Source organism: Heloderma suspectum, chromosome 5 (assembly GCF_057233095.1).
Source record: "Heloderma suspectum isolate Gila_16-S chromosome 5, 16-S_ref, whole genome shotgun sequence".
Lineage (NCBI taxonomy): Eukaryota > Metazoa > Chordata > Lepidosauria > Squamata > Helodermatidae > Heloderma > Heloderma suspectum.
This window is the reverse complement of record NC_139462.1, coordinates 220,701,772-220,726,247: the sequence shown is the minus strand read 5'-3', so window position 1 is coordinate 220,726,247 and position 24,476 is coordinate 220,701,772. Positions and strand designations below refer to the sequence as shown.

Here is a 24,476-nt window from a genome sequence, read left to right as displayed (position 1 = left end):
GTTGAACTGCAACCCAGATTTTGCACTTTCTTCTTTCACCTTCGTCATGAGGTTCCTCAGCTCCTCCTCGCTTTCAGCCATCAAAGTGGTATCATCTGCATATCTGAGATTGTTAATGTTTCTTCCAGCGATTTTAACTCCAGCCTTGGCTTCATCAAGCCCAGCACGTCGCATGATGTGTTCTGCGTACAGGCTGAATAGGTAGGGTGAGAGCATACAACCCTGCCATACTCTTTTCCCAATCTTAAACCAGACCGTTGTTCCGTGGTCTGTTCTTACTGTTGCTGCTTGGTCGTTATACAGATTCCTCAGGAGGCAGACAAGATGACTTGGCATCCCCATACCACCAAGAACTTGCCACAATTTGTTATGATCCACACAGTCAAAGGCTTTAGAAGAGTCAATAAAACAGAGATGTTTTCCTGAAACTCCCTGGCTTTCTCCATTATCCAGCGGATATTGGCAATTTGGTCTCTAGTTCCTCTGCCTTTTCTAAACCCAGCTTGTACATCTGGCAATTCTCGTTCCATGAATTGCTGGAGTCTACCTTGCAAGATCTTGAGCATTACCTTACTGGCATGTGAAATAAGTGCCACTGTTCAATAGTTTGAACATTCTTTGGTGCTTCCCTTTTTTGGTATGGGGATATAAGTTGATTTTTTCCAATCTGGTGGCCTTTCTTGTGTTTTCCAAATTTGCTGGCATATGGCATGCATCACCTTGACAGCATCATCTTGCAAGAGTTTAAACAGTTCAGCTGGGATACCATCATCTCCTGCTGCCTTGTTATTAGCAATGCTTTTTAAGGCCCATTCAACCTCACTCTTCAGGATGTCTGGCTCTAACTCACTGACTACACCATCAAATCTATCCCCGATATTACCCTTCCTATACAGATCTTCCGTATATTCTTGCCACCTTTCTTGATCTCTTCTACTTCTGTTAGGTTCTTGCCATCTTTGTTTTTGATCATGCCCATTTTTGCCTGGAATTTACCTCTGATGTTTCTAATTTTCTGGAAGAGGTCTCTTGTCCTTCCTATTCTATTATCTTCTTCCACTTCTGCGCATTGCTTGTTTAAAAATAATTCCTTATCTCTTCTGGCTAACCTCTGGAATTTTGCATTTAATTGGGCATATCCCCCCCTTTCACTGTTGCCTTTGGCTTTCCTTCTTTCTTGGGCTACTTCCAGCATCTCAGCAGACAGCCAACTTGCCTTCTTGGTTTTCTTTTTCTTTGGGACATTTTTTGTTGCTGCCTCCTGAACAATGTTGCGAACTTCTGTCCATAGTTCTTCTGGGACCCTATCTACTAAATCTAGTCCTTTAAATCTATTCTTCACCTCCACTACATATTCATTAGGAATATTAGGAAGCTCATATTTAACTGCTCTGTGGGTCTTCCCTATTCTCTTTAGTCTGATTCTAAATTGTGCAATAAGAAGTTCGTGATCTGAACTACAGTCAGCTCCAGGTCTTGTTTTTACCAGCTGTATAGATGTCCGCCACCTTTGGCTACAAAAGACGTAGTCAATCTGATTTTGGTGTTGACCATCTGGTGAAGTCCATGTATAAAGTCGTCTCTTAGGTTCTTGGAAGAGAGTGTTTGTTATGCACAGTGAGTTGTCTTGGCAAAATTCTATCAGCCTATGTCCCGCTTCATTTTGTTCTCCCAGACCATGCTTGCCTGTAATTCCAGGTGTCATTTGACTACCTACCTTAGCATTCCAGTCTCCTGTAATGAAAATAACATTTCTTTTGGACATAATACAATATTAAATATTTTTATAGAACCTAGACGATTACATCTCCTTAATATTAAAGAGACGAAAATTTAATTTATGGTTTAAAATCAGTAAATACAGGAATACAGTCATTAGAGATTACTACTGTGAGCCTTTCCATTTGCCAAATAATCCACATCACTAACTTGTCAATGGATTCAGGATCTGCTCCTCTAGCATAGGATGAACCGACATTGTAGCACCACTAACAACGTGTGGACTCATACGTGGACATCTGATTGGCCTTGACAGAGTTGTATACCTTTCAGTGATAGCAACAATTCATACTTAACTGATGGCACTATTCCACTGTTGAGAACTTGAGCTTACTCCCTACCCCTTTCCTCAACATGTGTCCCTACTATCAAACCCCATCTTTGTTGTGGTAATGTCAGCAATTATAAAATATGGCAATTATATGCTATGGCAATTACAAAAATACGAAAAAAAAAACACTTTGAAAAAGATAACAATAAATAATAAGTACAAAATCCACCAGAGATACCCAAGCAGTGAAAGTTTGAGTGACCCAGCATTCCAGACCAAGTCCTGACCAAACGTCACCACCAAGCCATATCCAAACAGCTACTATCACACTGCAGCATAGTCTGGGCTTTAAATTTAAATTGGCGGGGTACTTGCAACACCTGTGCTGAAAAATAGGCAAGAACAAAAAAGCTGTGAAACTAGGTGCTTTGTATGGAACAACTCAATCCCCAACTCCAGAGCAACAGCCTCTAAAAACTTTAATGAAAAAGTAGTGTCTTATTTTTGCCACTACATTTTTAAATGTTTCCTACTCAAGCATGCAAAAAGGGATAGAAACACTCTTAAAACCAATGATAATATGTTAATTCAGGGCTCTCTCTCTCAAAAAAAAGCTTTACTGAGTGCTTGTGTATAAAAGAAGCCTACAGTGGAACTCCCTTCAGGAATATAGGCTCTGATGGGTCTTTCAGGCTTTTATATCTGTATTTATATGCCTTCTCTGTCAGCTTCTCTCTGGATGCCTTTGTCCATTTTGTCTTTTTCCAAGGCATTTAAGCTTTCAAGCATCTGCTGTACTTCTGATTTTATTCAGCATCAAACCCTCTTTGAAATTTCTTTGTAGCAACAACCTCTCTTCCTTCATTCTAAAACCCTGACACATAAAATGTAGAGTTCAAGACAGGGCCCTTTTCCGTAGCACTGATGTTAAAACAACAACAACAACAACAGAACAAGTGAAAACTCTTACAGAACTGCCTCAGCTTCACTGCCAAGAGTGCATTCACACAGAATATTTCCTACGGGACATTCTTTTGGCACTGTACTAGGAAATCAGAAGCAGCACTTCAGTAAAGACAAAAGAAGGGTTAGTCAAAACAAAGCTATTTTTCTTCTTGGTGGATAGAGCCAACATGTCTTGGAATGAAACAATCCCATGCTACCAGCACCTGTAAAACAGGGATGCAAGTACATGGCTAAGGGTTCAACTTGGAATAGCTATAAATTCTGTAGCTTACAATGACATGCCAGTCAGGAGAATTAATCTACAATGGTACTACACTGCTCAAGCATATCTGAAAGAGCAATGGTGGACCAACTCACTCAAAAATGAGTTAAAATAATAATGAACCAACTGACACTGGCTAGAATATATACTGCATGTCAGGAAAGGTTCCACCACATTCATCTAAGAAGTCACCAACATGGTCACAAAGAAGTGTCAAGTAACCTATTAGAAAAAACAAGGTTTCTTCAGAAAACAGAAGTGTTGTCCAAAAAAAAAAAAAAGAAAGCAAGAAGGAATACAAACTTGAATAAAAGAAAAGCAAGCAGACATTAAGGGATTCAAAAGGGATTAAGAGGAGCATATTGCTAATACCACTTATTAAGACCAAGAATAAAAAAAATATGTAAATACATCAGAAGCAGAAAACCAGATAGAGAGGCAGTTTGTCTGTTGATGACAAGGGAGTTTTGTTGTTGTTGTTCAGAAGTAAGGAGGCTGCAGAAGAGCTGAATGAATACTTTCCATCTGTTTTCACTTCAGAAGATATAGAACAGATATCTGTGCCTAAAGGGACTCTGAGGAACTGAGACAAATAGTGGTGACAATTCTGGACCTTACTGACAAATTAAAAACAAGCAAATAATTGGATCTGGAAGGGCAGCAAATTGTGCGCTCCTCATCCTACTGGGAGGGGCAAACCCTCCCCCACTGCTGCCACCAGCAGGACTGGGCTGAAGTGGCTAGCTGCTCCAAAGACCCCCAGTGGCTATTCTCTGGTGCGGCAGATGCTACCCACCCTCTGCTTCATTCTGAGGACCTCTCAAGAGTGAGGCATAGGGAAACTGGCTGCTCTGGAGAATCCCATTGGCTACTCTCCTGCTACGATAAATGCCACAACATGAAAGCAGTGAGCATGGCAGGCCTCTGAGCGAGGCACTGTCCCGTCTGGCCAGCACTCCGAAAAGCTGCACTGTTCACTCTCCTGCAACAAATGCCACCCAATACTTGCTTTGAAGACCCGTCAGAGTGAAGCACTGGGCAGTGGGTTCTCTGGGAAGCCCTACAGCAGGAAACCAGCTGGTGTGGCACTCCAGGGAGTCTAAATGCCTCCCTCTGATGAGTCCTTCCTCCAAGAGAGGAATTCTGGGTTAGGTGACCTTGAAATTTACTTTGGTACAGCAGGCACCTTGCCATCACATCTTGGTCTGAGGAAGGACCCCCTCAGAGTGAGAAATTAACTGAGAGGGAGGAGGTGGCAGCAGTGCCTGCAGGCTGTGGGAGAAGGAGAAGGAGAAGAGAAGGAGGGATGGTGGCTGATCCTCCCACCTCAGGCTGTAGGATGACTTGCACCACTTTGCACTTGAGGGCTTTCCATTGGGGTATCTTGTTTACCACTGTGGGAACAGAGCCCTGGAATAGCTAGGCCTTTGGTTTAATCTTAGGTTCTACCCTTGAAGGCAGCCTAGAAATAATTTTAGATAAATAGAATCCAGCAGGACTCCTTTTATGTTCTTAAGACATCAGAACTAATTTCAGTGTTGATTCTCATATCATTTTTTGCAGACATACAGCCAGCTGGATTTTAGTCAGCCTGTAGCACGTATTACTCAATTGAATACATACACCTTTCAGCAAGAGTGATATGCAGATGACTTCTGGATTGGGCCCTTAATGTGCAAAACAGTACTCCATGCTGAGTTCCCACTGCTGGATTAGGACTGTACATGCAGTACTAAACAGATGGCCAGTGTTCAGCTGTATTCTCAATAGAACTACCCAAGAGTAAGTAATTTAAGGATAGCAATCCTTATTTAGAGTCACAGACATCCCCTAAAAACCAAACTGATTAAACAAAATGAAGTGTTATTTTTCTTATTAAATAAGCCTCACTTATGGTATGTACATAATGTTTTACCAAGCATTTTTGAAGAACAGGCCATCTGCTGAATTCTTGGCATCAGGTGGTGCAAAAGCAGAGAAATAAAGGACCTCCCCAGCCTCAGAAGTAATTTAACATACTTGCTCTGGGGAAAAACACACCACACTATTCATTAACATTTTAACACTAAACTGAAAACAACAGTATCTTTAGTCATCACAAACTTCCCTGAAGCAGAGCACTGTGGGTTGTCTAATCATCTTGATTAGCAAGAGGAGCACAGTATACTCCTTAGAAAAATGGAATACTCTGAACGAAGCCACTGAGAAATTATAGTGGAGCTATTCAACTAGGTTTTTAAAAAAGCATAATATGTTAGCTGCCAAACAAAGCTTCCTTTTGAAGTAGAACTGTATGCCTCAATTCATATGTTACTGGAGCATGGAACCCGATTCCCTATGGTCTGGGAGCACATCTGTTGAGAGGGATCACAAGTGTCAGTCATGAGGATGGGGTTCCTTCCCCTGTCACAGCATCAGTGGCCCCGAAAACAGAAGACGACAAAAAACTCCTCTAAACAGACCCTGACTAATCACTGATATCGATAGAGCAAAGAATAATGACACCACTGGCAACTTAAAGTCATGTTTCCAAAGAATTGATTTCTGGGCACAAGCGAGAATGAAAAATGCAACAGAAAAATTATTTTTAGTAAAAGTGGTGACAAACAAAATCTGTGAAGAAATCCAAAGGACTGATTCAGCTAATCCTCAGGTGAGGATTCAACATATAGCTCTCATGTGTTTTACATAAGGAATATGGGAAGCTGCCTTAAGGCAATCATTGGCCCATCTAGCTCAGTATTGTCTCCTAAGTTATCCTCTAAGGGATACCCTCCAGAAGTTTTGGAGTAGAAATAATCTTTGACCATTGGCCATGCTGGCTGGGGCTGGTGGGAGTTGTAGTCCAAATCAGCTGGAGGGCACCAAGTTGCATATCGCTGCACTAAAGTAAAAAGGTCCAATAGTTTTTCCCTAGTAGATTTAACCTGCTAAAACAGTTTTTATTTGCATTATACCAGTACGTCTTCAATTACAGTCACCAGCCAGAGGAACAAGAACTGCTGGGTTGTTTTGTTGGAATCTGTTTTACATAATCTTAATTTGATTGAAAGACAGGGTATAAATCTTGAAAAATATATACATCCATGAATTTGGGGATATTCTCAGAGAAAGAACCATCCCTTCTCTCCTGCCTCTTAAAAAAAAACCCAGTGCACACACAAACACACACACACACCAAAAACCTTGAGTAAGAGATACAATTTTTCTTAAGAATCACCACTAAGTTTTTATAAAAAGACTTCCAGAACCACAGTCAACTTCATACATTACAAAATTTTGACTTACAACTTGTAACAAGCTTCTAAGTATATTCCAGCCAAGTGCCACATTTCCATGCACAAATTCCAAAAATGTATGCTGCTATTTTGTTTTTTAGCACAGATCTGTTATGTGATAGCATATATCAGTAATTCACTTGAGCAAAATAAAATAAAATAATCTCCATAGCCAACAGCACAGATATTGAAAAAACCACGCTATCTGTGAAAACTATCAAAGGCAAGATGGAGGTGAAAGTCGACAAACAGCCCTCTGGCAGATGATATAAAAAGAGTGTGTGTTGTATGCCTAAAGAAAAAATAGTACAGTTTCAAAATCTGGATATTCAAGCTTGGATATCAGAATCATCAGGGAAGGAGAAATTGAACAACCGTAATTTGGAGAAACAGATGTGGACCATACTCTTTCGTTTTAATCTAGCTGTAGTCCTGTTGAAAGGTACATGCCAAAAAGGGGGGAAACTTGATCAAGAATATTTGAAAACCGGATCAGTAAAAAAATAATCTCATGCAAGCTTTATTAATGCAATCCCCATGAACATTGAAGCCAAATAGACACCTTATTTGTTAAAATGAGGATCACAGTTAAACCCCCAAAATACAACATATGTTTTAAGCAGTAAGAAAGTAAACAAGTAGCTTTCAAATTAAAAACATTAAGGTAAGAGAAAACCAACATAAAACCCATATTTAAAAACTGCATCTGCACACACAGTCCAGGAACGAGTTCTACATGTCCAGGGGGGCTTTGGGCTTGTATTTCTCAAACAGCAGCCCCTACTTTCAAAGTGATTTTCAAAAGCGGAGCATAATATGTAGAGGAGTGATGTTCTCTCAATTAATTGGTTAGACTAATAACGTAAAAACATGTTGTTTGATTAAAACAGTGCCCCTGATTAATCAGGAAGCAGATTTTATTTTTAACCCAAGTTCTTCCAAATCTAGGGATGGTAGCTGCTTTCTTAGAAGAGGCATTCCTTGTTTATCTACACAGCAGGGAATGCCTCTCCTGAAATGATGCTCCTGTCACACATGCATGCATCATCTAAAATGATAAAATAATATTAGTTCATTCCAAACAATTTTATTCATGTACAAAGTTGTGCAGAAATAAATAAATTAAAATTCATATGATTAATTGACTAAGATTTCTTTAACTGAGTGATATGGTACAGGGGTCTGAAATTTAAAGAAAACACACACACAAACCCTTAGGCATAAATGAAGAAGCTTTTTGGATCCCAAACAAAGATCATAAGGGCAAGAAAAACATGTTCCAAACAAAATATAAATATTTCCACTGTCATCCCTTCACGGTTTATCATATAAGACATACAAGTACAATTGCAAGTAAATTACTGAAGTTCAAAGCGCATATGGAGATTTGCCCTACATATCCTTTACGAAAGTTTATTTGTGCATGTATAAAATCTGCAGCACTGTCACACCAGAAAACAATAAAATTCCAACAAAGCACAACACAATTATAATTGTTTAAACCTAGGCAAAAAGAAATGGTCTAGAGTCAAAGAAAATGGTAGCTCATGGAAAAGTGTTTCAAGGATCTCAAAAGAGGTTTCACAAACAAGTGTCACTACTCCCCTACCATGATGAAGTCACACTATGTACAAATAATTTTAATTTGTCCATAAAGGTATTTCATCCTGTTTGCCCCATAAAATCTTCATTGTCTCATACCATGGCACCATTTGTACCCCAATTCTTTTATTTATATGTGTATATGTGTGTGTATTGTGTTTGTGCGCACACATGTGCGTGCGTGTGTGTGCGTGCGTGTGTGCGTGCATGCAAGAGAGAATTTGTAAACCTCTTTGTTGTAGATGTGTTCAAACTTACCAAAAGCAAAATATTTAGGTCAATTTAATGGATTAAAATCTTTGGGTGCTTCAAAATGTAGAAACCAGGCTCCTTTTGAAGGAACACCTCCCTCTTTATAGGTCTCGTAATTAGAAGGAAAAGTTACTAAAGGGATAAATATAATTAACACTGGATGCCTTAGGAACAGAAATTGTGTCATTTAGATCAGCACCAGAAATGAATAAACTGCTAGCTAACTGCTAGTCACAGCTCTGAATACATGTTCACAGAACACCTCCCTGGCAGGGTTTTGCTGGTAAAATACCATTCCCTTTTCCTCCCTTTATTGGTTCTAACACTCAGATTAATATTTGCAACATAAAATACAAATGTCACCATGTTGGTGGTGTTTTCTGCATTTATGGCGTTTTATACTAGAATGAAGATTGTAAAGCAGTTACAAGGCACATAATCTTAATTACTTTGAACTTACTTTTGTGCTCCCTGAGACAACAGCTTTGTCCACATTAACTGGTAGCTGCTCTTCAGTCTGGCAAACTCCCAGTGACCATTCCGCACAGCGGTGATGAGCCCAGCAGTAACCTAACACATGATGATCAACAAATGAATGGATTAGTTTTACAGCTTTTGCCAAAGTAAATTTAACTTCCTGCTTCAGAGAGAGAGAGAGAAGTAAAAAATGTAAGACACCTTCTAACAGCAGTAGATGAACAGGAAACGTGTTATTTTTCTTTAACCTGAGAAGAACTCTAAATCACAGACTTTAAGTAAATGTTTGCAACATTTGGTCAACATTTGGTCAACAACCACTTATAGCAAGGTAATGAAATAAAAATATTTTTTGTCTCCAAGAATGCTATTTATTTTAAAGGAAATATTATGCATAGATTGAAAGGTTCAAGAGAGAAATGGGTTCCTCCATGCACTCCATTTTACTGCAATCCTATTACGTTATAGAATCATAGAATAGTAGGGTTGGAAGGGGCCTACAAGGCCATTGAGTCCAACCCCCTGCTCAATGCAGGAATCCAAGTCACAGCATCCCTGACAGATGGCTGTCCAGCCTCGTCTTGAAAGCCTCCAGTGTGGGAGAGACCACCACCTCCCCAGGTAATTGGTTCCACTGTCATATTGCTGTAACAGTCAGGAAGTTTTTCCTGATGTTCAGTCGGAATGTGGCTTCCTGTAACTTGAGCCCATTATTCTGTGTCCTGCACTCTGGATGATCGAGAAGAGATCCTGGCCTTCCTCTCTGTGACAACCTTTCAAGTACTTGAAGAGCGCTGTCTTATCTCCCCTCAGTCTTCTCTTCTCAAGGCTAAACATGCCCAGTTCTTTCAGTCTCTCTTCATAGGGCTTTGTTTCCAGTCCCCTGATCAGCTTTGTTGCCCTCCTCTGAACCCGCTACAGTTTGTCTGCATCCTTCTTAAAGTGTGGTGCCCAGAACTGGACACAGTACTCCAGATGAGGCCTAACAAGTGCTGAGTAGAGGGGAACTAGTACTTCCCGGGATTTAGAAACTATGCTTCTATTAATGCAGCCCAAAAGAGCATTTGCCTTTTTTGCAGCCACATCACATTGTTGGTTCATATTCAGCTTGTGATTGACAACAATTCCAAGATCCTTCTCGCTTGTAGTATTGTTGAGCCATGTATCCCCCATCTTGTAACTGTGCATTTGGTTTCTTTTTCCTAGGTGCAGAACTTGGCATTTATCCCTATTAAATGTCATTCCGTTGTTTTCTGCCCAGCGCTCCAGTCTATCCAGATCACTTTGAATTTTGATATATAAATATTAAATTCTGCATCTTTTTTATTCTCCCCCACCTCCAATACACACTTTGTAAACTGCTTTGGGAGACTGTATATGTGAGTAGTGGTATAATTAATGATTTCAATAAATAAATACATTTTCACTTCAGCAGCCAATAGAGTCTGCTGGAAGGAAAACTGACGCATTTTATAATATGGGGGGGGGTATACTACAGAGAAATAATTAAGCTTATCTAGAAGAATGCAAGGTGTTAATCCCATTAACTCGGTCCATATCCTGAAGTGTCCTTCCTGGGATAGCTGGTGGTTTCAAACAAGTGCTGTTTCTATTGACAAATATCACCATATTTAATAGACCTTATCTGTTTGCAGTTTTCCTTTAGATCAGCCTGTCCCAATCATAGGTCCCCAGATATTGTTAGACTACAACTGCCACCACCCCCAATCATTGACCATAGTGGCTGGTTTGATGGGCATTGTAGTTCATCATCATCTGAGGACCCAAGTTTGGGAAAGGCTGCGTTATATCAGAAGTCCTCAACATGGCACCTGTGAGTACCTCCAATGGTCCCTGCAAAGGGGTCCCCAACATGGGGCCTATGGGTACCTACAAAATTTTATTATTATTAATTTTACTTTTTCCATTTTTTTAATATACGAACTTGGATTTGTATGAAATGCATACAGCAAGTATACATAGGCTTTCACAAAAGCAGACCAAATATCAAAATAAATCCATTTGAAAGTGGTGTCTATATGCCACCGTTCAAATACTGAAAGCGTTGTAAGGTCCTCAATGCACTGCATTATAAGAGGTGAGTGTTTATCCATCCAGTGTTGTAATATTATTCTATTAGCTGTCAAAAAGGTTCAGAGAATCCATTTACGCTGACCATTTGTTAATCTCCATGAAGCAAGTAACAAATTTAAAAGAGCATGTACAATTAAAGATTGGTCCAGTACAAAATTTATCTGTGAAATAACTCTCCTGCCTCCTCGCCCCAAAAGAAGCAACTACTGGGCACTGCTAAAAAATATGTTTAAAAGAAGCATCAGCTATATTGCACTGCCAGCAATTAGCTGAATTAGACAATTCATTATTAAAGAGATGTTGTGGTGTCCAGTAGAGAGAGAAAAAACAATGAGTGGAAGGAAAGGTGGAAGTCTTCCCTCTAGTTTAAAAGACTGGTGCATTCAGACTATACTCCCTGTCGGTCAGCTAAGGGAGCAAGTCCTAAGGCCTCCTTAGTAACTGCAAGGCTACTGAGCTCAGAGGGAAGAAGCAGATTTGTATTAAGGCAGATTATAGCAATTGGGACTGCTCAGAAGATCCAGGGCCTGGGGGACACCTCTAATGACCTGTGCATTCTCATACAAATTTACCCCAAAACTATGGGGGTGTGGTGTGAAGGGAAGTCAAATCACTCCCTCCTCCATACTGGAAAACTCCCCTTCCACATGAACAGCTGCACCTATCCTTCCGAAGCTTTGCTGGACACTCTAGGCTGTCTGTAATTTTCAGAACAATGGTCCACAAGGAACATAATGAGATATGTCCTCCTTTGGAGACCCTCAAAATGTCAAGGCTACCTTGCACAAAAACCCCTGGGGCTCTCATTCTGCAATTTAGCAGACATGATCTCCTCTGATGGGGCAACGAATCCTGAAATTTTCATCCATTCTTCCAAGGAATAAAAAAGTTATTGGCAGTTCCCTTTAGAAGAAAATCAAAATATAAAGGCACGTAGCACAAAAAAACTTGCACCTATTTTCTGACACTGGCCAGGTGTAATCCCCTCCTAAGGGGCAACAATGCCTAAAACTATCATCCAGTTCTGACCGAGAGAAAAAAGTTACAGGTTTTTTTTATTTTATTCCCCCATGATAGTCAAGAAGCATAAAGACTGTTTTCCAACCTTGACCTGGGTTTGGTAGTGAGCTGAAGTAGATGGACTCCAAATTGGCCTGAGCAGAAGCGAGACGTTTTCCAAACTGTTGAATCACTGACTGAGTTGAAGGTGGTGTCAGTGCACACTTCGAATGTATGTATGTATCTACACACACGCACACATATATATATATATATATATGTTAGAGATGTGCACTTTAATGAGCTTCCGTTGAGCATTAAAAACATGGTTGTTCAGGCAGGCATTTGGGGTAGCTTAGGGTATTTTAGAAAATGTTTTTATTGTAGAATTTTATTGTTTTAAACTGTTTTATTGTATGCTGTACATCGCCCAGAGTGGCTGGGTGACCAGCCAGATGGGCGATTAATAAATTTAATAATAACAACAACAACAACACTGCCTCCCCGCCCTGCTTTTACTCGGGCATATGCAAATTTGTGTTATGGGCCTGTGCCCCAGATCTTTTAAGAACCTAGCAATGCCCCTGCTTTCTGGGTTACTATGAGTTGAAATGGGACCTTTTATCTATACCTGAGGGGGCATTGTAGGCAATCTAGTTCAACACCTTGCCCAACAAAAGAAATTCAGAACCAAAGCTTCAATAACAGATGGGTTTCTCTACGTGAAGACCCCCAGAGAGGGAGTGCTCACCACACCTCTACTTAACTGGTTCCATTGTGAAATTGCTCTTCCCATAAAGAAGTTTCTCCTGATGTTCCACCAAAATCTTCCATCCTGTAACTTAAGCCCACTGGATCTAGTCCTGCCCGCTGAGGCAAGAGAAAACAAGTATTTCCCTCTTCTAAATGACAACTCTTCAGGTAATTGAACAGTGCTAACATGTCTCTCCTCACCTTTTTCTTCTTAGTTCCTTCAGTCTTTCCTCACAGGTCTTGTTTTCCATAGCATTGACCATCTTCATTCGCCTCCCCAGAACCCATTCTAATTTGTCTATACCCTTAAAGAAGACATTATCTGAAGGTCTCCCTGCATCTAAGGGCTCAAATCTTGAAGGGTCAGGACCTGCATACCACCATATTCAGTAGACTCTAGGGCCCTAAAGTTGTGCAAAATGGCCTTAACTGGAAAGCAAACAAGCCTCATTACAATATCTCAGGGCCTTACAGCATCCAGGGGGTTGTGAGCTAATTCAAAATCTGATGCTGCAAAATGTATACCTGGCACAATATTACAAAGCCATCAAACCAGGAATTTTTGCCATTTAAACAGAGGAATTTTTTTTAATATGCCTACCAAAGCATTACCTTCAAATACATGTATGATGAAAATGATGAATGCTCATACAAAATAACTGTAATCCACATCCTAAAAGCCTCAGAGGTAAGATTTGGGATGCAGGTCCTGAATCCATACATTTTTCTTTTTTAAAAAAAATGTCCACTATGTTATCGTAGAGGGGCCATAGCTCAGTGGATATTTTCATATGTATGGATTGTATATTTCATATGCATGCATGCAGAATGTCCCAGGTTCCATTCCCAGAATCTCCAGTTAGAAATAGCAGGTACCTTGGGTAGCAGGGTTTGGGAAGACCCCCTTCTTGACAGCTTAGAGCAGCCAGGCCCTCCAGATGTTTCAGACTACAACTCCCATCAGTCCCATGCAGCACTGCCAATAGTTCATGATGATGGGAGTTGTATTCCAAAACATTCTGAGGGCACCAGGTTGGGGAAAGGCTGACTTAGATAGCCATTGCTAGCTGGTGTAGCCAGTCTGGGCTAGGTGGACTGTATAAGACAGCTTTATAATGTTCATATGTGTACAAAACAAAATATTCTGCTATTAAATACTTAGAGAAACTAGAAGAAAAATCAAACATTTACAGTTGAGCTAAGCAATGCATAGCTTGAAATTCTATGTAGAACCTGAAAATATTTTAAAATGGGCACTACAATCTTATGGATGGACCTTTCAATATACACCCACTGAAATAACTACTAGTATTTATTCTACTGGTTCACAATCAATGCTGTGCATGAATGAGTAATGCCATCTAACGGTAACCCATAGAAGTTCATATTTGTATAGTGACAGTGATGACACTGTATTTTTACTATCATTTTTCCTTCTAACAGAGAGAGAGAGAGATTCCCAAAGACAGCAATTGCACTGAATTGTAATAACCAGTAAAATATGAAGTCGTGAATAGAGTTGCATGCTGTACAGTAAAAATATCTGAAGTCGTATACTACCTGTTGGCTCAAATAAGGCTTGGACATCAATGCCATCTGGTAAGCCAACCATTCTAAGTTCATCCCAGAATTTGACTACCTGATCATCAGGAATAGTTTGAGTGCTTATAGTTGTACAAGATGTTATACTCTGATGAGACTTCTCTCTGTATGGGATACAAGATTTGGTTAAGTAATTGCAATTAACATAACATAGATTTATGTACAAGTTATAAACGTATTTTTAAAAATAGAGATATTTGCAGATTTTCAAATGTCTGACACAAGTATATCAAGCTAACCATTATTAACTTGCTTCTTCATTCTGTGTTATTGGCTCACATTGCTAACTCCTCATTTGTCCTAAGTAATAAATACAACATTGGATTATTTGGGGGCAACTCCAATTTATGAAAGATATTTTTCTTCTATCAAATCAACTTGAGGAATATGTTTTGGGGCATGGAGGGCTGGGCAGGGACAGCTTTGGGGGATGGGCAGAGGACACTGTCTGAGACCGCGGATTGGCTCAGAAAATTATTCAAGTTATTTGGATCTTGGGAGGGGAAAATTTCCAAATTAATCCAAGGAGCGCTTGCCCATCTCTAATGCAGACTCTTAAATTTATTATATAAAGAAAAGTGCTCCTTTTATGTGTGGGGATGTCTCACAGCAGGCTAAGCATTTCCCTACTCAAAAAGAATAAAGATGTCAAGCACACATAGCCCTCTCCACATAAATTGGAACAACAGATTAGAAGCAAGTGACCGTCAACTGGCTCATGACAAATTTTGGTTGGAATATCAAGAGATATGCAGAACTTCTAAGACAGCCTTTGTGGAACATCTGTGGGAGTAAGGAATGTCATCACAGAGTTGGAGAAGTATGTACGATAGAGTTCTAATTACATTTATTTTTATACTGCAGTTATATAGAGCCAGGGTAGCGTAGCAGTTAGTGTTGTGGGGGAAACAAGAGTAAGAACCATCCCCACCTGAAGGATGAGACTGGTGGTCATGTGTCTGAAATCACACGCTATTCACAAACGTGTATACATGGGTAATTCGCAAAGGAACTACTAGTTGGGAACAGGTTACACATGGCTTTTATCAGAACACACAGTACATAGTAAGAAATACTAGGCAAGAGATCCTAGCCAATTAGAAGCTTGCATATGTTATCTATATCATCATGCACGCAACGGGAATGTATCACGTGTACAGAATGCTTCTATCCATGAATTCACCCTTAAGCACAGCTGAGGCTCAATGATTTGCAAATTCCTGCAAGGCAGTACCTTATTTCATTAGGCAATGGGTTTCTGCCTGCCTATTGTCCTCTGAGATAGGAGTTAGAGTCTCCTTTATCTGTACTCAGGATTGTTTATTCCACACTCTTACCCAGTTATCTGTGTCTTATTTTCCTCAGTTACATTCTCTGTACTTTTCCATCCTCGGGACTTTGGTTCAGGTCTACATTTAGGTCTTTTCTCCCAGTGTTTAACTGGGATTCGGGAGATCCATTCTAGTCCCCACTTGCCCATGAAGCTCACTGGGTGACTTTGGTCCAATCACTGACTCTCAGCCTAACCTATCTCACAGGATTGTTGTGATGATAAAATGAAGAGGAGGAGAACCATGTAGGCCGCCTTGGGTTCCGTGCAAGAGGCAAAAAGGTGGAATATAAATGTAATAATGAATTATCAACTCAGGACAGGAAAGGATATGCAGGTTACTTACCTGTAACTGTAGTTCTTTGAGTGGTCATCTGTGCATTCACACATGTGGGCTCTGCGCCTGCACGGTGCCTTGTTCGGGAAACTTCCATAGCTGAGGAAAACATTTTTGGTGGAAACCCCCTCCACCATCCACTGCGCATGCCCCATTGGGTTCCTGCCTGTCTCCTCAGTTCCTTGAGACCGACTAACTGATCTCATACTGAGAAAAGTTGTTCACTCCGGCATCAACAACAGTGATGACATCGAAACTGAAGTGGGGACAGTGGGTGGGTTGTGTGAATGCACAGATGACCACTTGAAGAACTACAGTTACAGGTAAGCAACCTGCATTTCTTCTTCATAGTCTCTGTGCATCACACATATGCAGTTAATAAGCTGACTTACCAGAGATGGGTAGGTGTCCTACTGAAGGACGGAAGACAGAACTGTTTGACTGAAGTTACAGTCTTCTCTAGCATGCACATCAAGCCGGTAGTGAGAGATGAATGTTGATGGTCTCGACCACACTGTAGCTCTGCAGATGTCTGGCAACCTCTTTCAAATGTCATCGATGTTGAAACACCTCTAGTCCAATGTGCTTTAACAGGGCCATCTAAGTGTAATCCAGCTAGCTCATACGCTAGACTGGTGGCATGTACAATCCAAGCCACAAGATGCTGCGATGGCACCTGAGGACCTTTCTTTGGACCTTCATAACATACAAAGAATCTTTTTGATTTTTGAAATATCTGGGTTCTTGCTTTATAGAATGTGAGTGCTCTACGCACATCTAAATTATGAAGCATGGATTCCAATTGAGATGATGGAGGAGGAAAAAAAGTGGGCAAAACAATATCCTGGTTTACATGAAAAGTAGATAACACCTTGGGTAGAAAGCCTGGATCAGGACGAAGCACTGCCTTATCCTTATGAAAAATTAGGTACGGAGGATCTATCCTTAAAGCACAAAGTTCACTAAACCTCCGTGCCGTAGTAATGGCAATTAAAAATACCATTTTCCAAAAAAGTAGTCTTAAATCCACAGCGGCTAAAGGCTCAAACGGTTTAGAAGTTAACATTTTTAATGCAACTGATAAACTTCACTGTAGCAAAAAAGTTTTAACTGGAGGCACCAGATTCCTCATAAAAACATATGCACAACAGGGTGTGAAAATGTTGAAAAACCCTCAATAGGTAAATGAAAAACTGTAATAGCCACCAGGTATACCCTGATCAATTGTAGTTTAAGTTTCCTTTCGAACAGCATATGCAGGAAGGTAAGTGTAACGTCTAAGGGAGCAGAGTGTGGATCAATGTCCTTTGAGGCCACACATTTAGAAAATGCCTCCCATTTGTTTCTATAAGAGAATCTTGTGCTCGGTTTTCAAGCTGCCTGTAACACCTCCTGTACCTTCCCAGATAAAGACACTACAGTGGACAAAGTCTCCAAGCTGTAAGTTTGAGTGTGTGTAGGTCAGGGTGACGGACCCAGCCACTGTCCATTGTCAGTAAGGATGGTATTGACCAGAGTCTGTAATAATGGTCTCTTGATTATTTGATTAGTGTGGCAAACCATGGCTGTCTGGGCCACCATGGTGCTATCAGAATATAGTTCGTCCAGTCCCTCCTGATATTTTGTAGGGCTCTCAGTAACAGAGGAAATGGTGGAAACAAGTAAAGCAGGTTCCCCGACCACCGAAGTTGAAAGGCGTCCCCAAGTTACTCCTTTCCTAGTCCTCCTCTTGAGCAGTATTTGCGACAAATAACATTTTGAGCTGTTGTGAACAGGTCTATATCCAGTGTGCCCCATCTGCAAAACGTGTTCCTGAGGGATGACTTCGCCAACTGCCACTCATGAGATACTTGAGGAGTTTGGCTTAGAGAGTCTGCTAGAAGATTGTCCCTGGCCGGTATATGGAGGGCTGTGAGGGGGAGCAATCCAACGGATCTACTGTCATTTTCACCAGTGTGCTCCATCAGCTGCCTCCTTGTTTGTTCAGATGCCAGAGGACTGCTGTATTGCCTGTTAGCACTTGGATGTGCTTGTGCATGAGTTGTATCTCGAACAACTGAAGTGCCTTTTTTTTTATATATAAAGAGCAGCTCTAAGGCATTGATGTGTAAGCATATTTTGATGTCTAGCCAAACTATATGAGTCTGTAGAGACCCGCAGTGAGCGCCCCACCCCAGGCAAGAGACATCGGCACCAACACATGTGTTGATACTGGTGGCAAGAAAGGCATCCCCTGATTCAGACTGAGTGGATCCATCCACTGCAGCAAGCTGTCTGCCGCCTTTCTGGGGATTGTCAATCTGACCTGATGGGCACTGTCTGTTGGATCGAATGCGCGGAGGAACCAACTCTGTAGGCATCTCATCCAGAGCCTTGCGTAAGGCGACTACGTACACTGTTGACGCCATCAGACCAAGGAGCCTCTGAGTATGGAAGGCCATTGTAACACAATTCCGAAAAAGACTCTCGGCGAGACTTACAAGTGTATGCAGCCTGTCAAGAGGAAGATAAGCCTCTGCTGTCATAGAATCCAAAATTGCCCCAATGAACGGGATTCTCTGAGTAGGATTGAGGTGTGACTTGGCTTCATCCAATGAAAAACCTAGGGCATCTAGAAGACTTCTGATCACAATGACAGCTGGAGAAAGAAGATTCTTGGACGATGCCACTACTACCCAATTATCTAGGTAAGGATATATTTGTATTCCAAGGGTGCGTAGATAGGTACAAACTACAGCAACACACTTTGTAAACTCTCGCAGATGTGGACAAACTGAACGGGAGCACTGTGAATTGGAACATCTGTGTCCCTATAATGAAATGGAGGTATTTTTGGTAATCTTTCCGAACCGCAATATGGAAATATGTGTTGCTGAGATCCACTGCTGCAAACCAAACGCCTTGAGTCAGAAGAGGCATTATAATGGCTAACATCGTCATTCAAAATTTTGTGGTGTAGATGAATGGATGAACAGATTGAGACTTCAAAGATCCAAAATAGGTCGAAGTCCTCCATCTCCATCGGTACTGTGAAGTAGCACAAAAGAAACCCGTCTGTTGTCCTGAAAGGGACAACCCTTCAAATAGCACACTTTCCAAGAAGGGTTTCCATCTCTTCCCGTACGACCTTTGATGGAGTGGTAACCTTCACTTCAAGAGGAGGGAGGGCTTCAAACTCTATGCAGTATCTGAACTGGGCAATGTTGAGGGCCCATGCATTGGAGGTTATAATCAGACAAACAGGTAGGTGCCAGGAAAGGACAGAACCAAACACTGGATGCATGGAAGTAAGGAGTTACATGTAGGTCCAAGTCAAAGCCTCCGTTTAGAAGAGGTGTCCCCCTTCAGGCGAGGGGAGTGAAAGTGGTTTGTTTGTCGCTGGCGTTGTTGTGTGTGAGATTGAAAACGAGGAGGCCAGTGCTGATATTACCAGTGTTGGTAAAAAGGTTGCTGTTAGTATCATTTTCTGTGTCGATATGGGGTGTATTGGGTCGGTTGTGATACTCCCATCTTCTTTGCCATCTTCTTTGCTTTCTGTATGGCATCCATAGCCTTATCAGTTTTAGTGTTAAAGAGGCCCTCCCCATCAAAAGGAAGGTCCTCTATTCAGGATCGTGCCTCTGGAGTTACTCCCACTGACCGAAGCCAGGCATGTCTTCTAAGGGCTACGGCCCTGACCATAGCTTTAGCAATGCAATCCACTTGATATCATGTGGTATTGATTTGTTGATGCAACAACTTTAACTCTTCCTCATGAAAAATTCTTGCCAGTTCTCTCTATTCGTCTGGAAGGTAATCACAGAGGGACCCAATCTTTTCCTGTAAGAAAAGTTCATACTGGGACATTACGGCTTGGTAGTTGGTGACTTTAAGCCCCGGAACTGCAGAGGAGTAGAATTGCCTTCCCAACAGGTCTGAATGCCTTCCCTCTTTATCAGCCAGAGAGGCATGAATTTTCTGAAACTTGCTTTGTGAAGACTCAACAATAATTGAATTAGGGCGAGGATGCATAAACAAAAAGCCTGTGTACGTCTCCTGAATCTTATATAGAGATTCCAACCTCTTTGAAGTGGGGGCCATTGAAGAAGGAGCCTTCCAGGAATCCTTGACCATCTGTAATAGAGTAGGCAAAAACGGGATAGAAACTGGCACTGATACTTTGGTATAAACCACGTCAAAAAATGGGTCTTGTAATTTCTCTGTAGATTGTTAGGTCTTAATCCTCAATGACTGTGCCATCTGGAGAATTTGATCCAAAAAATGAAAAATATATTTGGAGGGGGATGCACCTTCCTGTGCACTCACAATATCACCTGGTGAAGATATCGAGGGAGGGGCCACTGAAATCGAAGAAGAATCAGATTGGTAATCTTCTATAAATTGTGGGGATATAGCATCCTCATACGTCACCATACTAGGCTTTCCATTTGAAGGGGACCTGGAGATGTGTGCCCTGCAGGGACTGATGATTCTCTATTCCCTGTGGGAGAGTGATTTCTCAGAGAAGAAGACTGAGGTGGTACCGGGGGGTGGGGGGAGAGAGGAAGAAACAAATCCTCCTGTGGTGGCCGTGATAGTGTTGCCTCTGGTACTCGAGCATAAGGTGGAGAGGTGGCCCCAAGATAGCAAGTCCGTTCTGGAAAAAAATCTCTAGGCTCTCACCAGTTGTCAAAGACATAACATACTTGAGGTGGAAGTAGCCTCTCGTAAGGTCTATTATATTCCCTTACACGTGACCGTGACCTATAGCGTCTGTCACTTTCATAATGGTCAGCATAAAGAAAGTCAGACCTCTCAGATCTAAATGACTTGGGAGAGAGCTCCCTTGTAAAGTGTTCTCTTGGTATCAATAACGAAGGTGGCTGCATAATCTGAGGAGAGCCCTGAGGTAACAAGAGGGGTGATAGCTCCCTTATTTCTCCCTCAGAGGTCGATGCTGTTGGCAAGTGCACCATAGCAATACCAATGGTGGTCTCGGTACCGACATCAATGTCGATGGAGCTTTCGCAATGGGAGAATCCAGCAATGGCAGCGGCGGAATTTGAGTCGGTTGAGCCATAATCTCTCCTGAGACTTGTACTTGATGTGTTTTAGGCTTCTTACTCTTTTTCACTTCAGTAGAGGCCTTAGGTGAGAGAGCGGCCAGGTATAGGCGGGTCTGTCCGGCCCGTGGTTAGAGCCGGGGACTTAAAGAGTTGAGATGAAGATGTTTGTGAATTCCCTGACATAGCCACAGGCTGCAATTTGTCAGTCTTTGAATTAGTGTCCAAAGCTTCTAGCACCTTTTTCCACAACAAAGCCTTCAATCGGTCTGTGGGATGGCACTTAGTTTGCTTTGTGAAATTCATACAATGGCAGCAGATTTCTACCGTATGAGCTTCCCCCAGACAAAGCAAACACAAAGAATGTCTATCAGTGGGGGGTAGTTTGCTGCTGCACTGAATGCATTTGCGAAATGGGGCCTTAACAGCCATACGCGCCTCTTGGTGATCCAAGATCGTGAAAAAGAAGAGATCTACAACAACACTAACTACTTTCTTTTTTAGGAGAGAAGAAAAAGAGAAGAAAAAGGGAAAGAAACTATCTAAACTACCTCAGCTGTAACAGATAAGTTTTACTAAGAGGAAGTCCCTGATGAAGCGTCCTTTCAGAAAGGCGATTGAAAGAGAACTGAGGAGACAGGCAAGAACCCAATGGGACATGCGCAGTGGACAGTGCGGGAGGGTTCCTGTCAAAAATGTTTTCCTCAGCTATGGAAGTTTCCTGAATGAGGCTCCATGCAGACTCAGACCCCATATGTATGATGCACAGAGATCACGAAGAAGAACTGTGCAATTATCCACACTTTCCCAAGGGGATCCATAAATACAAATAGGATGTTGGATAACATGTATCTGTGCCTCTTTAAATTATAACTTGGGAAGATTTGGTAGATGGCTCACGATCAGGATTTAAGTGTTTCACGTTGTCTTTCAGATTAAATTGACTACTGACTCTGGATCTGATTTAAATAGTATACAGCTTGGTTCACATGTTACAGACTGGCATCCAAGCATGGTTCCTAAAGGTATGTTCACCATTGTTGTCAGACAGACATTAACACTCTTCAATAATAATAATAATAATAATAATAATAATAATAATAATAATAATTTAAACATGTTTACCCTGCCTTTCAGGACAGAGTCCTTACAAGACAGGTCACAATCATATTTAACTTAAAACAGAAAAAATTATATTAAACTGTTATTGAAACACTTGTGAGCCAAGCTAGATGTCGTGTAAAAGATCTGTGATTAGGATTTTGGTTTTTTTTACACCAATTAGCACCCCTGAAGCTGCTTAGAAGATAGAGGATGTGGCACTCTAATGAGAGGGTGTTTATCCCTTTCCTCCCATGCTTTTTTCCCAACCCCCTGCCCCACACCTACTATTAGCTGTGGAGTGGGAAAAATACAGGTACAGCATATCTACTTGTCCCTCCCACCCTGTAGAGCTAATAGCAGCTTCATTGCGAAGGGCATGGCATGGTTTAGATCAGGGAAAGAGCACGGAGAAAGACCAGAACACCCTTTCTAAGACGACTATTTCCCTGAATTTCAAAGCAGCTGCATGGGCCTAATAATTAGGGCAGCGGGGCGGGGGGGGGGGACTATTAGCCCAACAAATAAAAAATATCTACAGAACTTTCTATCTGACATATGGCTTTTCATCATCTGGGTTCTCCTTAAAAACGATCCACCTTAAGTCCCTTTAAAAGGCTGGTTTTCTTTGTTATTGTATCATTTCCTAGTTTACTGCTTCATTCAACTGGCAGCAGTCCAGGACTAGCCACCAATCAGAAAACTCCAACACAACAATTGCTTTAGTACCTAAATTTGGACGCCAGCCAACATGGCACTTGGGTATGATTACATCACCATCCTCAGGGGACAGAACTGGTTAGTTGTTCCAAGCTAAATTAATTTTGCACTTTCCCATAGGCTACAAAAACCTCTACTAATCAGCCAGCACAACAGAATCCAAAGAGTAGCAAAGCAACCCCTTAAGGAGCAGTCTGCCGAGGTTAAAAATGAAATAAATTGGAAATCCCAACTACATTTTAAATATCTGCTGCACTACTCATTCATGAACCAAAAAATAATCACCTTTCCAGCATCACAACACTTTACATTTAATGTCCATAAACATTTTTTTCAATATGGACTATGGAGGCAATTGTTCAATTTCTCAAAAACACATACTATGAAATCCTCAGTTAATGCTGATGACTATATAAACAAGAACCTGTAAAACAGTATCAGTACCTACAAGATCTTCAGCAAAGGAGATCGTTACCTTGTCGTGGTGCTGGAGCTTGAGCACCTCAATGACGTCATGAGCTAAACCGTGAAGGGACACCCAAGATGGGAAGGTCATGGCAGAGAGGTCAGACTAAATACGATCCCTGGGGAAGGAAACAGCAACCCACCCCAGTATTCTTGCCATGAAAACTAAATGGATTAGTACAACCAGAGATATGTCGGTATACCATCGGAAGATGGGACTCCCAGGTCAGAAGATGGTCAAAATGCTACTGGGGAGGAACAGAGGATATGTTTAGCTAGCCCCAGATGTGATGACGCAGCTAGCTCAAAACCGAAAGGACGGCTAGCGGCCGATGGTGCTGGTGGTGAACAACGAATCCGATGTTCTAAAGATCAACACACCATAGGAACCTGGAATGTAAGACCTATGAGCCAGGGCAAATTGGATGTGGTTATTGGGGAGATGTCAAGATTAAATATAGACATTTGGGGTGTGAATGAACTGAAATGGACTGGAATGGGCCACTTCACATCAAATGACCACCATATCTACTACTGTGGACAAGAGGACCACAGAAGAAATGGAGTAGCCTTCATAATTAATAATAAAGTGGCTAAAGCCGTGCTTGGATAAAATCCAAAAAAAGACAGAATGATCTCAATTTGAATGAAGCCATTTAACATCACAGTGATCCAAATATACACCCCACCCATAGATGCTGAAGAAGCAGAAGTAGATCAGTTCTATGAGGATCTGCAGCACCTACTGGATAGTACGCCAAACAAAGATGTTATTTTCATTACAGGAGACTGGAATGCTAAGGTGGGTAGTCAAATGACACCTGGAATTACAGGCAAGCATGGTCTGGGAGAACAAAATGAAGCGGGACATAGGCTGATAGAATTTTGCCAAGACAACTCACTGTGCATAACAAACACTCTCTTCCAAAAACCTAAGAGATGACTTTATACATGGACTTCACCAGATGGTCGACACCGAAATCAGATTGACTACATCCTTTGTAGCCAAAGGTGGCGGACATCTATGCAGTTGGTAAAAACAAGACCTGGAGCTGATTGTAGTTCAGATCATGAACTTCTTATTGCACAATTTAGAATCAGACTAAAGAGAATAGGGAAGACCCACAGAGCAGTTAGATATGAGCT

At 41.3% G+C, this 24,476-nt stretch overlaps 1 protein-coding gene across 22 annotated transcripts in view; it reads right to left on the bottom strand.

The window, feature by feature from the left end:
- The window catches only part of KMT2C (lysine methyltransferase 2C), a 255,472-nt gene that overhangs the window by 151,742 nt on the left and 79,254 nt on the right, over positions 1–24,476 (bottom strand). For all 22 annotated transcript variants that reach the window (XM_084859346.1, XM_084859347.1, XM_084859349.1 and 19 more), the window contains 2 exons: positions 14,294–14,439; positions 8,871–8,980 (listed from right to left, as the gene is read on the bottom strand). In XM_084859346.1, coding sequence (XP_084715472.1) covers positions 8,871–8,980; positions 14,294–14,439 — 256 coding nt within the window. The remainder of the gene's footprint in view (positions 1–8,870; positions 8,981–14,293; positions 14,440–24,476) is intronic.